Source organism: Danio aesculapii, chromosome 23, assembly GCF_903798145.1.
Source record: "Danio aesculapii chromosome 23, fDanAes4.1, whole genome shotgun sequence".
NCBI classification, from domain to species: Eukaryota; Metazoa; Chordata; class Actinopteri; order Cypriniformes; family Danionidae; genus Danio; species Danio aesculapii.
The window spans coordinates 18302852-18318701 of record NC_079457.1 but is presented as its reverse complement, the minus strand read 5'-3'; the positions used below and the strand labels follow the sequence as shown (position 1 = coordinate 18318701).

Below are 15850 nucleotides of genomic sequence, written 5' to 3'. Positions count from 1 at the left end.
CTTTTGGTAGACAGACAGACAGACAGACACAGACATACAGATAGATAGACAAACAGACAGACATAATCTTTTGATAGATAGACAGACAGACAGACAGACAGACAGATAGAGCCTTGGTAGCTAGCTAGACAGACGGACGGACGGACGGATGGATGGATGGTTGGACGGACAGTCTTTAGATAGATAGATAGATAGATAGATAGATAGATAGATAGATAGATAGATAGATAGATAGATAGATAGATAGATAGATAGATAGATAGATAGATAGATAGATAGATAGATAGATAGATAGATAGATAGATAGATAGATAGATAGATAGATAGATAGATAGATAGATAGATAGATAGATAGATAGATAGATAGATAGATAGATAGATAGATAGATGGGATATTTCCCATGTAGAAGATATATAATATCAGATAGAGAGATGGAACAGACAGAACAACATACAGCTAAGATAGATAGATAGATAGATAGATAGATAGATAGATAGAGTCTTTGGTAGCTAGACAGATAGACAGACTGACAGATTATTTCAATGATTTTAGTTATTTTTTTCTTTATTTAAATCAAGTCAACCATTAAACTTTTCTTCAACCTTCCTTTAGCATCTGTAATGGAAAAACACAAATATTTTTACGAAGGTTTATCTTGTATGTTTACGCAAGGACACATGAACTACAGTATTTTAACAGCTGTTGTCTGAGCCACACGAGTTCAGTCGAATGACCGTCTGGGAGTCGGACTGCCGCTAGAGGGAGGTCTACCTCTACGAGAAAGCAGGAACGGTAAATTCTCCTGAACTCCAGCTCGTCGTAGGGATGTGAACCGTCCCTTCCTGTTTTACTGGCGATCAGAGAGAAACATTGACGCCGCGATAGAGACGCGCAAGCTTCGATTATGTCTGGAACCACTCGCACCGTCCGACACCGGGATTTTTGTTTGCCTACGTAGACCGGCAACCAGCAATGTCGCCTTATAGCGCATATATGACACTTGACGAGTTGTAGTCTACATATATATATTTATTTGTATCGCGCTGCTGCAACCCTTGCTCCTTCTGTCAATGATTGTCCTACCCATATAAGCCTACTCATGGCGGAGACCAAAATTATATACCATATCGACGAAGAAGAAACCCCTTATTTAGTGAAGCTGACGGTTTCTCCGGAAAAAGTCACGTTGGCGGATTTTAAAAATGTCCTCAACAACCGACCGGTCAACAGTTACAAATTCTTTTTCAAGTCTATGGATCAGGATTTCGGGTAAGTAAGGAGAATTATGATTTGCTAGTATTGTAGTGTGTGTTAGTATTGAACAGCACGATCACACCCAGGATCGACTCAGCAGTTTGGCAGTCACATGCTTTATTGACGCTGTCAAACCTGGAACGCGTTCGGAACGTTTGGCGTTCGTTGTGACGTTGCTACATTGTTGCATTGTTGCTGCTGGCACCTGCTTTGAACCCGTGTTTTGAAGTGCGCGTTCCTGCGCGGGTGCGTGTGCTCAACTCACAGCCCACCGACACCACCACTGTGGCAAGCCTATTCAACATGTATGTTCCTTTAAGTGGAGTCGGAAATAGGTGCAAGCCTGTTTCCTGAAAAAATATTACTTGTTACGGTTTATCTCACAGATCTAAATTCGAAAATATATCCTCAGTATTGAGATATATAAACAGTTGTAAGTTATAAGGTCAATATCTGAGGCAAAGTAACTATTTCTTACAATTGTGAGTTTTTATCTCACAAATCTGAATTTATGACATAAAATATGACTTATCTCAGAATTTGAAGATTTATTTTTAGGGAATAACCTGTTTTTAAGGTTTGTTAATGGTCAGAAACAAGCTTTCGTGGTAGTATCATATCTCACAAATGACCCAAAGAAACTTTGTTTTGCTAATAATTCTAAAGGAGCTGTTGACATGGAGTTTTACCAGAATTTGGTAAAAACCCAAACAATACTAACATAAAAACAGAACAACAACCCCCCACCCCCCACTAAAAAACAAACAAAAAACAAACAAACAAAAAAAAAAAGAAAAATTAGTTATGTGTCGTAACAATGGAATGACACAAGGAGAAAGTACTACAGCTTGATTTTCTTTCTCTTAACAATTTTTTGTTGTTTTCCAAGAGTTTCCTTGGCTGTGCATGGATCATTGTCTTGCTGAAATGTCCAACCTGGTTTCATCGTCATCATCTTGATAACGCACTGAACTAACGCACTGAAGCAGCTAATATTAAATTCAATGCTTTGTTCAATACTTTTTCCATGTGTTCATTTTATCACACATAATTTGTAAACTAATTAGTAAACTAAGTTGTGTTCTTTTTCGAGACCAGGTCACTTGGTTTTCTTTTCAAATAAGGAATTCTTTGGTTGTTACTTGTTACCAAAATTCAGTCAACTTACATGATTACTTGTTACCAAAATCAACCTAGTCAACAGCACCTTTAGAGATATGTTTTTTGAGAAAAATTGTGACGTGTTCAATACTTATTTCACCCGTTTTTACATAATATGACACTGAAAAACAGATTGGTGTGCATCAATTCAATCTAAATCTGACTGAAACAAAGTCCCTGGAGTTTGAAATAACTGTGCCAATGGCAACTACAGTATAGCCACTTTTTGGGCTGAATGGTTTTGTTTGCATAACTGTTACATTCTGGTTATGGTTTTAATTTCCATCGTGGTACTGATAATGGAACTTTTTGGAATGTAATATAAAACTCTTACTTGTTGACTTCGTAATAATACAAATGTTTTGAACAAAAGTTTAAACAGCAATATGGAAAACGAAAATATATTTTTTTCATGACATTTACTTTCTGCCTAGAATTCTGTTCCAGGAATACGACTGAAATTTTGGATTTTTTAGAACAGTTTGGCAAGATAGTGGAAAATTAGCTTATGTAATATGTACAATACTGTAAGTATGGCTCTGAATCTCTGCACTCTTTAATAGCTACCTTTCTGGTTCATTTTTATCTGTTCAGTCTGTTGAGACCAAACCAGACATCCATAAGTAAAAAGATAAACACTGAGGAGCTGATTTACAGTAGGACATTAAATATGTTATTCTAACTGAAGTGAAACTGACTTTGTTTTTCTAATGTTAAAAATGCAAAGGTGCTTTAAGCAAAATATAGAATAAAATGTACATTTAGTAATTTTTTTCAGATGCTTTTATCCAAAGAGATTTAAAAATATATAGTTATATGAATATAAAATACGTGTTTTATATTATGAACATGAATTGTTTTGACTGAGCGCTGAACTGCATAACTTGTTCAAGCCTATCCACATTGATACAATCAAGACTTCTGTGTTCTGAGGGTGAGTGAAGGGTGATACATTCTCTTTAAATCTAATGCCCAGAAAATTTAACAAATATTAATGTGTAGTTTCAAGTAAAAATATATCAGTTTAATTAATTCGAGCAGGGTAGGGTAGATTCTGGCGGTGTGATAACCTTGGATAAAAAATCACGGTATCACGGTATTGTGATCACTGCTCTAAAATATATTCTTTTTAAATGTCTGGGTAAAAAGCAAAAAAAATTTGGCGGTTTTAAAACCTTGACTTCCAAACCGCGGTATACCTTGAAAACAGTTATCGTCCCATGCTTAGAGCAAGGGTGTCAAACCACAGCCCTGTAGAGTTTAGTTCCAAACCTGCTTCAAAACACATATCCCTAGTTTACACTACAAGATTTTAAGCCCAATATGAGCCCAACTTTCAAGTTAATGAGCTCAGTGACAGATTGTGGTGTGATCGTGGGAAAATCAGTGGGTGATCAGTGCTCGGCAGTCTACTACTGAATAATGCATCAAAGAGGCTAGCTTGCGCATCGCCGACACCTCGCAGACAAAAATCCAATATTTAGCACGTTACATATTCTTGACCAGTCGGGCAACTCAACCCCTCTTCAGATGTTGTGACGAGCTACAGCCAATTAGAGAACCAGTGATGGGTTGACTGGCCATTGTGTTCACATGGTAAAGAGAAATGTCTGTGATTGGCCATATTGGTCATCGAATGGTCACACTCGCTTCACCCTGCATTTACTCGGAGATCATAAGAAAGCTATATCTATCAGCTGAACTTGCAGATATATGAGTAGTTGATGCACTGATGATGCTTTCAAATACTCCATTAAATGCTTTTAGAGATGTTTCAAACACTCTGTGTTAGTGATGTCATCATTGACTGCACCTCGAACATTTTTAAATTTATATTTTTAGGATTGTTTCATCTTTATTGTATAGGACAGTGGAGAGGGAGAAAGGAAAACATTGGGAGCAGAGGGAGGAGAAAGATTGGCAAAGGACCTCGAGCTGGGAATCAAACTCGGGTCACCGTGAGCACCTTAGTGCCATATGTCAGCACAATTTACCACTAGCCTATTGGTGTTGACCGCCCCAAACCTTTATTTCGATGTGGTTTGGGGGCTTGACAGAGTTGTTGTCATATTGTGTAGTGTGTGATTCCCTCTTCTGAATCATTTACATAGTGTTACATCGTGTGAAATACCACAGAGATTTAAAGACACAAAATCAAGTCATGTAGTCTGAATGGAACAGTGATCTGCCGATGTTTAAAGTCATGTAGGGTGAAAAAGGCTTTACCTGTAGGTATGCTTGGGCGGTATCCAAACTTTGATACTGTCAAACCTCCTCCCTATTTTACCTTGTTATACGGTATTACCGTGCATAATAAAAAAATTATGATGTAAGGCTCAGACAACGTCATCAAACTATTAGCTTGTGCCTAAACGGTTCATAAACTGAATACCGAATATGTGACCTTAGGTTTGAGCTATTTATCTCTTGCAGTCACCTTTTTGTTGCTCAATTTGAAAATTGCATTGTCCGTATTTACCATCACTCCCTTCTCGTGTGGTCGAAACCCGAAATACTGGCAAACTGGAGAAGTTTTTTTTTTTTCGAGACCAGGTCACTAGGTGCGCGACTTGCCATCTTTCCCCACCCCTTACTTTTTTCCTCTACGCTGTCCTGTTATGACAACCATGTATATGCATTTTTAGGCATTAAATAAATTATAATTAATATTTAATCCTTGTCTCCTATGTAAGTGCATTGTTTTTATGATAGTATAGTAGTATTGAAACTGAGACCATTGCTATTTTAATATGCCACGGTACACCATATTACTGTATTACCGCCCAAGCCTACCTTTAGGTTTCAAACAAGAACACAATTAGTTTGATTAGGTGTTTTAAATAGGGTTAAAGATAATCTGCGCAGAGCTGCGGCCCTCCAGATACCGAGTTCGACACCTGTGACGTTTAAAAACACTGTTAAAAATACTAGTGACATCAATAATACGGTTATGCTTTAGTTATTAAATGTTTAACAGCTTGCCACAGCAGCACACATGCACTGCAACCGAGCTAATTTTGTCAACTCTAGTCCCATGCTTTGAGCTGCCCACATGGTGCAAATCTATCATGGTTGTTTCCTAATACAGTGTCTTGTGTTGTAACTGGATCTGACAGTGACTAGAGCTCTGGTTTCCCTCAAGTTTAAAGCTTTTGAAGTTAAGGACTGGCCTTCACAGCAGTCATAACAGAACATCTGAACGTGACATGAAAAAGTCAGTCTGACGTCTTAAAGGTGACAGCAGCTCTTACAACTCTAAAACAAACACACTCTCAGTCACCCAGAGGGGAGAATTAAGTTAATTGATTGGAATTACTGCCATTTTACACGCACACTGACCAGTTTCAACCAGATCAAAGGAAGACATCAAACGTGAACTTTAAATCCAATGAACATCTCAGAGGTCGTAAGTTGTTCAAAGTGCAAACTCATTAGTATAGTAGACTTTGTCTCACTTCAAAATGACCCGTAATAGACTGAGGGCAAGTGAGAGATTGTGACCCAGCAGCTGTTAGGCAGAACTGTCACTTTCTAATTTGACAGTGTCACCCAACATCAATGGATTAGTTGCCTAATATTTCCTAGGGCAAACAAGCTGTCAGAAAAAATGAGCAGCTGCCGTTTCATCTTTGTGTTACTCTGTGATTGTTAAACATTATTCTTTTTAAAATGGTTTTCATTCACAAAAAATAAATCACTTAGTGTTGGTAATTTGAGTGTTTTTGTTAGTACAGTATATTCTACCAAATATTGTGTAAAAGAGTGTTACATATACACTGTAAAACCCCAAATCTTAAGGTAACTCAAACCATTTGAGGAAACCAATTTCAACAAACTATTCAAGTTCAAAAAGTAATCCTAATGAGTACTGTGAACTTAATCTATTTGAGTAAATGTAGCAATCTGAGCACAGTATAACCCAATAAATGAAGAGAACTCAAACCTACTGAGTACTGTAAAACCCAATAAGTTAAGGCAACTCAAACCTTTTGAGGAAACCAATTGCAACAAACCATTTGAGTTAAAAAAACTAATCTATATTACTGTAAACTTACTCCATTTAAGTTGAAGTAATGAGGTATTTAATTAACTCATTACCTTTAACGTAGTTACCAAAACTCTTTTCAAATGAGTAGAATTAACTTTCAGTAAATTTTGAGTTAACAACACTTAAATCATTTGATAAAGTTAACTGTTGGGTTTTACAGTGTACAGGTGGTTTGTCAAGCCCACTCACTTGCATGAAGCACACTAAGAATTCCACTATATTTTTAGAAATGTGGACTTGATAAGAAAGTGTCTGGTGCATATGGAGAAGAGAGAGTGTATCCTACAGGTGGTCTGTCAAACCCACTCACCTGTGTGGAGCACACTCAGAATTGCAAAGTGGTTTTCAAGACACAAGAGCTACTTGTAAGAAGGTTTCTGATACATATGGAATGCAAAAGGTGTTGCATGCAGGTGGTTTTACAAGCCCACTCACCTGAATGAAGCACATTAAGAATTCCACTATATTTCGAGAAACATGGACTGTTGATTAGAAAGTGTCTGATGCTGATGGAGTGGAGAGAGTGTATCCTACAGGTGGTTTGTCAAACCCACTCACCTGTGTGGAGCACACTTAGAATTGCAAAGTGGTTTCCAAGACACAAGGGCTAACTGTAAAAAGGTGTCTGGTGCATATGTGTAAAAAGTGTGTCGCACACAGGTGAAGCAAACTAAGAATTACACTATATATCGAGAGACATGGACTATTGATATTAAAGTGTCTAATGCAATTGGACAGTAGAGGGTTCTACAGGTGGTTTAATATATGCATTATATTATTATTATTATTATAGCAAAAATAAGAATAACAGTGCACAATTACAAGCCCTTTGTTTCTCAGTAGTTACTCAGTAGCATTAACCACATAATCAACCTTGCATGACATTAGATATAATACAGTCAAGCCCGAAATTATTCATACCCCTGGCAAAATTATTAAGTTGACTCACGATACATTTATAATCGCATATCGCGATATTGACCTCAATAATTGCAATATGAACATTTTCCCAAATCGTGCAGCCCTACTTTGAATAAAAAGTGATAATCAGAATTTGCCAGGGTACATAAAATTACTTTAAAGTACATAAAAAATACATAAAAAACTTTACATATGAAAAATAAAACCTTCACAAAGCTGTATCCTATAAAAAACACTAGTTGATGGAAACTACGTTCAATTCATCTTTATTTCTATAGCGCTTTTAAAATGTAGATTGTGTTAAAGCAGCTTAACATAATTGAAACTGTGTCAGTCCAGTTTTCATAGTTAAGGTTTAGTTTAGTTCAGTAAAGTGTGGTTTAGTTTTTACTGCTGAAAGTCCAAACAATCCATTGATGTGCAGCTCTACAAAGTGTCCCAAAATGATGGCTGATGTTTGAAGAGGATAAAAGCAGCCATTCATTCATTCATTCATTCATTCATTTTCTTTTCGGCTTAGTCCCTTTATTAATCTGGGGTCGCCACAGCGGAGTGAACCGCCAACCATCCAGCATTTGTTTTATGCAGCGGATGCCCTTCCAGCTGCAACCCATCACTGGGAAACACATACACACTTATTCACACACACTAAAGACAATTTAACTTACCCAATTCCACCTGTACCACATGTCTTTGAACTGTGGGGGAAACCGGAGCACCCGGAGGAAACCGGGTAAACGCAGACGCAGGGAGTAAATGCAAACTCCACACAGAAACGCCAACTGACGTTGCTCGAGGCTTATTAACACCAGACGAGGCTCGAACCAGTGACCTTCTTGCTGTGAGGCAACAGCACTACCTACTACGCCACTGCGTCGCCCACTAAAAGCAGCAGCCATATTTCAAAAATCTAATTTCAAATACATAGACCTATTTTGTAATTTATTTAGAAAAAAAGAAAATGATTAAACATATCAGGACTGGTGACAGATCATTCTACTTTATGAAATATTTTTTCCTCTTATACAAAAAGATTATCGGTGACAGTTTAAATCACCAGCTGCTGGATTTATGAATGAGTTCAATAGGTGAAGATCAGGCAGTGTTTAGAGGCCGTTAAACACACTATTAGAGCAATCGAGTCGAATGCGTTTTTGGCTACCTCTGAATGTGCTGGAACGTAAACAAACACTCCTTCGTTAATGATATTTGGTATTATTGTGTTTTTAGTGTGAATGGAATTTCGTTAGTTAGTTCATTACAGTTCTTTCAGTTGCCTATGTAGTTTTTGTAGTTTATTTCGGTCACTAAGCTTTTAATGTAGTGTTAAACAGTAGCAAAACAGCATTGTTTGAGCAAACATGCGGTTTGATTTAATTCTGTATATAATATCATTTTATTGCTTCCTGATGGATAAAAAAACAATCACCGGGCTGTTCCCAGGGGCCATTTTGTTTGTCTTACAAAATATCCTGCTTTGTTTGAAATATTTCATATAGATGTAAAATAGTTCGCTAATTGTAACTCACACTGACCTGCCATTTTCAGCTGTAGAATTTGCTTATGTATAGATGCCAGCATTTCATATATCGTATGGATGGATAGATGTATTTGATCTAGGCTTCCCGTGTCAACTAACAAAGAGTCTGTGAATCCTTTGTTTGATTTCTGAGCTGACTGATCTGAAAAGACACACAAAAACAGGCACAGATTTGTAGTGATGTTTCTTGGATAGAGATGCTCCAATGCAGAAGGGAATGTCACAATATCAATATGAAGGGCTCTTTAATCTCACATAGCCGAGACTATCGATCTGCCACCTTCATCAGACCCTTTTGAAATAACATATGTTGGTGTTTTGAAATCTATAGCAAAACCTCCCAAAAGAAAAAAACAACAAACTAACTTTTCCTGTTAATGAAGGATAGTTTACTAACAGCTTTGCTTTCCTGTCACACCTAACACTGAGTTCACAGTTGGCCCTGGTGACTGTAAAGCAGATTGCAGGAACAAACAAACGTCTGACCTTCATATGCAGTCTGCTTCGGTTTGGTACGGTCTCCTTGGCTACTTTGTTGTGCTAAAGTGTGAAATGTACACTCAAAAAACAACCCGAAACTAAACTTGTGTACAAATTTTCTCTCTGAAATTGCTTGTAGATTTTAGAATGAATTCAAATGAAACGTCAGGTATCTCAGTATCTTGAGTTAAGCAAATAATAGTGTTTTCTTGTAAAGCATACTGTTGTAATTGTTTTTGGTAATTAAATAATTTATTATATAATTAATAAAAAAATTGCAGCGGATATGCATCAAGGATACAAATCTATATATAATATATATATTTTTAACTGACATTTTTGACCCACATATGCTGAAAAAGTTTAATGAAGCATTAGTAAGTTTTTATACACATTGAATTAGGCATGAAAAAAATGAAATAGTATTTCTTCTAAACACTCCAGTAACCTTTATATTAAGTCATGCTGACTCCAAAACTATGAGTCACGACTTGGATCTGGAGACATTTCGTAACCATAAATGTGCCTCAGAGGGAGTTGATTTATTCGGCGTGCAGCTAAATGCGGCGGACATTATTTTTAGACAGCGTTGCATTGTTCATTCTTCAACCATTCATAAAGCAGGAAGAAATCCAACCAGCTCAAGTCCTGAGAAATCCCAAAAATGCCTCTTAATGTGGGTTAGTTAACATTTTACGTTTACAGATGAACCTGTAGATACACACCCTATTACCACATCATAACTAGGCCTACAGCGTCCAACATAAACATCACTAATCCCACTATGACTGCCACAGATCCCCACTGTGTGTGTCCTCCATAATAATAAACAACATTCGGCTGCTTCTGATAATATTGCATGATATTATTATCCACCAGTCTGTTAATACCCCTGTAAACCTGCTTTGAGGATAGAGAACAGCAGCAGACACCCAAACACCCTCTGTCTGGCCCAGTTTGCATCTGGCATTGAGATGCATTTCGGTTGATTAGAACACAAGTATGAGGGAGGCACAGTACAGTTTACACTGTTTGAATCTTTTTTTTTGGTCCACTTTCAACAATTTTTCTGATTTGGGAGAGTATGAATGGGTATACACTACCGGTCAAAAGGTTGGGGTCAGTAGGATTTTTAATTGTCGTAAAATAAGCTTTTCCTGCCCACCAAAGCTGTATTTATTTCATCACAAATACAGTACAAATTGTAAAATTGTAAAATGAAAAAATAGAATTTGTAGTCAAATACCGATTTATTTTTGTAAAAGAAAAACTAAAATGCATCATTGTAAATTTGAGACAAAATTAACTATTAATAATTATTTTTCCACATACTATATTTTACTACTTGTTATACGCAAAAAATATTTTTTTGCAGCTTGTTAAAACTACTTATTTAAAATGAGCTGAATCAACACAACTCTTGAGATTTTTTTTTTTGGACAACTTAATTGTTTTATGTTCAATCCATAAGTTAACTTAATAGATTTGAATTGGGGACAACATGAAGGAATTGGGTGGAACCCAGCATTTTTTGCAGCATATAGTTTTATGATAATAGCATATTATTATTAATTTAAAAATTTTAAAGCTACTGAATATTTTTAAAGTGTATGAACACAAAAAGCAATGGTAAATGAAGCAGCTTTTGTTTCTGCTCTGTTAGTCGCAAAACTAAATTAAGGTCTGTGATTTTTTTTTTTTTTTTTGTTTTTTTGTTTTTTGGTTAGGAAAAGGACTGTAAATAAAACCTTTGCTGTTTAGATTTTGTTTTCATCTTCAGACTAAATGTATTATTACTAACTGTGAGTCACTTTAGTTTAAATGCCAGTGCACTTCAACAGCATGTCCTGTAATATTTAAGAATGAGGTCAGTACCAGAATGTAGCTTTTGTGTCTGTTTTTGTACACATTAAACCACATGAAAGTCTGCACTTTAATAGCAACCCAACTGAATGCATTTTCAACATTGTCTGAAACTTGTCGTTAGACAAACTCTTAATGATTTACACCTCATTTACACCTGTATTTAGTGTCGTCGACTTGTCAACTAATAAAAAAAATGCATCTGAATACCAGCTGTCATCACATATTTTTTGAACAGTATTGGGATTTCTATTTTAATCAACATGATTTTAACACACACAGTTGTTTTACAGTGTGAATCTGAAACATATTTCCAAATGAAAACAGATATTTAGCGAAGAGCGGTAACATGTTTAACAGACATTAGGCAAAAAATAAAAATCACAGGCTACTGTGTGTGTATGAGTGTGTGTGTCAAGTAAGGCTCCGATGTTCTGCTTAACCACTTTTTAGAAGTAGTTGTGTGTACTTTTTCCACAGATTTGCCATGCATAGATTACTTTTGATGTAAAATAGGCCCTTCACATATTGCGTCTTTTGCAGGTACAAGTTCATTATTTCCAATGGAGGTGCATGGCTTGGCAGCGCATATTGGGAGCGATTCGCACGTATTCCTGCGCACCTAGTTGAAAACATGTAAACATTTCAGAATGCCGCACCGTGACGTAAAATAACAAAAACTGACCGATCAACTTCATATTTTATATGGAATACACATATTCAGAAATAACGGTTAATTACCCCAGACAAACACAGAACACCCAACCTCCCTGTGCTTTTTAATTCCATAAATGAAACTTGTATCAGAGCTGTAGCAATGTTTTGTTAGTTTGTCATCTTCTGAGAAAACAGTTGATGGTTGCTGAGCAACGACAAAGGAGTGCTTACCACGTGCTTTTAGATGCAATATGTGACTGACAGTTCTTATAAATTACCTGGTGCTGCAATACATAACTTTCATGTATCTAAAGTAATTCTACACCACAGATGTTGACTTTTACGGGCACTAAGTCCTCCTGTGCTGGACTCATCATCCCTGTTTATGCAGGCTATTTGTCTGCTGCATTATGTTTGGTTATCAGTTGGGACTGGAGCATGCAAAAAAAACAGGCTGTGAGACGTTTTAGAAATTGTACGTGTTCAAAGTGCGATTCCGATACGATTTCAATTAATCGCACAGGCCCAGAACACACCACTTTTTTTGTTGAGGGTGGGGGCATTTTACAACTCCCCGAGTTAAACAGTTGAGTTTTACCTGTTTTGAATACATTCAGCCAATCTCCTGATCTGGCGGGAGCACTTTTAGTTTAGCTTAGCATAAATCATTGGATCGGATTGGACCATTAGCATCTATCTTCAAAATAATAATAAAAAATTGTTTTATTTAAAGCCAGACTCTTCTGTAGTTACAATAATAATAATAATAATAATAATAATAATAATAATAAAAACAACAAAAACAACAACAACAATAATAATAATAATAATAATAATAATAATAATAAAATCTAAATAATAGTAAAGAAATAGATTTATTTAAAGCCAGACTCTTCTGTAGTTACATAATAATAATAATAATAATAATAATAATAATAATAATAATAAAAATAAAATCTAAATAATAGTAAAGAAATAGATTTATTTAAAGCCTGACTCTTCTGTAGTTACATAATAATAATAATAATAATAATAATAATAAATAATAAAATCTAAATAATAATTAAAAAAAGTTTTATTTAATGCCTGCCCTTCTGTAGTTAGATCATGTACTAAGACCAACTATTAATTAACTTTTAGCAATTAATTGTTGCTATTTTCTAGGCCGATATTTAGGCGTAATAATCAAGGAACTAGCTGCAGCTGGCGCAGTGATATTTTCAGGCGCTGCATAATATATGGTAAGCTACGTTAAAATGCTTCAGCCAAGTTTTGTTTAGGTTTCTGCTGTACCTGCTAGCTCAGAAAAGAAAACATGCTGCCAGTTTGTTATAAACAATCTGAGTTTAAAAATGTACCAATGATCGGCCTGTTTGAATTTTGGGCTGGGGGCCAGAATCTCCAGATTATTTTCCACCACTGCACTTCTTCTGTTGCGTATCATTGTTGGATAACATAATCTTAAATGAGTCCGATGTGTTTAACAGTGTATCAGTGAGGCGTATGAATGAAGACTTTGAATAATGCTCCAGATGGATTTCATTCACCGTTAAGTGCCCTTTATTCGGTATACATTGCACACAGTGAGCTTATGTTTTAAGTAATGGTTACTCGGTAATGGATTCTTCTGTGTAAAGACCCAGTTGATGTATTTTTTATCAACTACCAACCCCCCCCCCCCCCCCCCCCCCCCCCCCCCAAATGACTTCACAGAAAGATTTGAGTTGTGTTTAATTTTTAAAGCGTTGCTGGTGCCGTGTGGAAGGATGTGGTTGATCTTGCACTCTTAACAGCTTGTTGGTGAAAGGATCTCATGGTCTCGTTTACTGACTGATTATGAGGCATTCATTTGTCCCAGACCTGATTATGATTAGGATCATGTTTTGTTGGGCCGCTGCAGCACACAGATGGAGCTGTCCCACATCACAGGAAATCCCTCAAGTAGAGAGATAATATCAGGAGCATGTGGTTGCCAGTCATAAAAGACCTATAGATTTCTAATGAGGGCATGCCGTGTTCACCATAATGTTTGGATTTTCATCTGCTAATGATGATGTCATCAGTTGCACTTAAATTATTATTTTTTAATTAAGTCATTTGGAATGAACCTGGTAAATGACCTTAATAATGTTAATATTTTCAGTTTTAGTAATTTTGTTACTTTGTTCTATCAAATTTTCCTTTGTTATTTTTATAGTTTACTTTTATTTTATACATTTTTAAAAATTAGATGTAGTGATTTCAGTAGTTGTTTTATTTGTTAGTTGCCAAGTAATATTTCTTTTAATTTTATTTCAGATTTGCTTTAGGGAAAAAATTATCATGATATCATGTTTCATATCATTCAATATCGATAATTATTGAATATTTTTAACAATACATATAGGAATATTAGGATTTTTTAAAATCTAACCACTTTATTTTAATTTACCAACATTACGAAGGCAAATAGTTATAATAGACAAAACCAAAAATATTTAAACAAAATATCTCATCTCTTCATAATAAAATAATCATGTTATCATGTTATAATATGTAATCAGTGTTAAAGAAACTCTTAAACTTGATAAATAAAATGTAACAAAGTGTGTTAAATGATAAAGAGTAAATGTTGAACAATCAAAGCAAAATTTAAGTTGTGAATAAGAATGATACAGTAAACCTCAAACTCAACAACACATTATAATAATCATGTCTGAGTTGTCAAGTAAAAAAACAACCATCATTATTCAAATACATATTGCAACATTACAGATTGTGAAGTTGAATGACTGTTACCCCCATGCTAAAACATCTTTCAGATGCTGTGCTAGTGGCTGGGATGCACAAGAAAAGAAACCAAAAAGCCACTCTGGCGACATCCGTACATCCTTTTTTATTTACAATCTCCTCACTGCTGCTGCACAGCACTCATATTCTTGTGTGTTGTTATTCTGACCTGAAGTGACAAGCCTTTTACAATGGACTTTGCGCTCGCGCTTCCCTGGCATCTCTCGTAACTAGGTGACTATCAACCATTTTCTCAGAGGATGACAAATGGACAAATCATTGCTGCAGCTCCGATGCATGTTTATGGAGAAAAGTAAAAAGCACTGCAGTGTTTGGGTGCGCTGTGTTTGTCTGAGATAATTAGTCTGTTGTTATTTCTGAAATGCGTATATTCCATACAAAGTGTGAAGCAGATTGGCTAGTTCTACTACTTGCATAAATCGCGGTGCGCTCGTGGCCTTCAGAAGAGTTCAGATGGTTTCTAACTAGGTGTGGCTGAAAAATGTGCGTGGTTCACACGTGCACTGCTTGCACAACATGTGTTGCTCACTTCCATTGGAAACAATACATTTACACCCTAAGCTTATTGGCATTGCTTCCAAAGCGCGCACTCACAGCCACATTTTAATAAAACTATAGCGCTTCTATAGCGAAACTTCATACGCGCTTCAAATCTTAATAAGCATATGAGGAAAATCTGTTTAATGAAACCATTTGACCACTTTAAATGTCGACTAGGTGGTGGGTCAAAATCACAAGTGGCTATATGCCACTGTTTTGGCGGGCCGAATGGAGGAGGAGGGCGGGCCGTAAATGGCCTGCGGGCTGGCAGTTTGAGACCCCTGCTTTACATGGTTTTTTAAAGTTACTTCCGTCTGGTAGATGATCTAAAGTCCCTTTAGCAAAAAAGGCTAAGTACAAGAAGACATTTATTTCCAACTCCATTGATTTTTTTTAAAATAGTTTATCTTAAATAGGATTTTTTAAATAAATGTGTAAGTGTATTTGTTTTGTTGTTGTGTGTGAGTCTGAAGACAATTTTCTAACCCCTGTGGGATAGACAATAAAGTTTATTAAATTGATTTGAATTAAAGTTTCATTTTACTTTCTTCATTAAATAAAATTTAAACATGGATAAAAAATGTTTGCTAATCAT

The 15850-nt window shown here is 35.9% G+C and overlaps 1 protein-coding gene across 1 annotated transcript in view; it reads left to right on the top strand.

Moving 5' to 3' along the window:
- The first annotated feature begins 832 nt into the window (after positions 1-832).
- dvl1a (dishevelled segment polarity protein 1a) overlaps positions 833-15850 on the top strand; it is an 83957-nt gene continuing 68939 nt past the window's right edge. The window contains 1 exon segment of the mRNA XM_056449730.1: positions 833-1270. Coding sequence (XP_056305705.1) covers positions 1101-1270 — 170 coding nt within the window. The 5' untranslated portion in view covers positions 833-1100.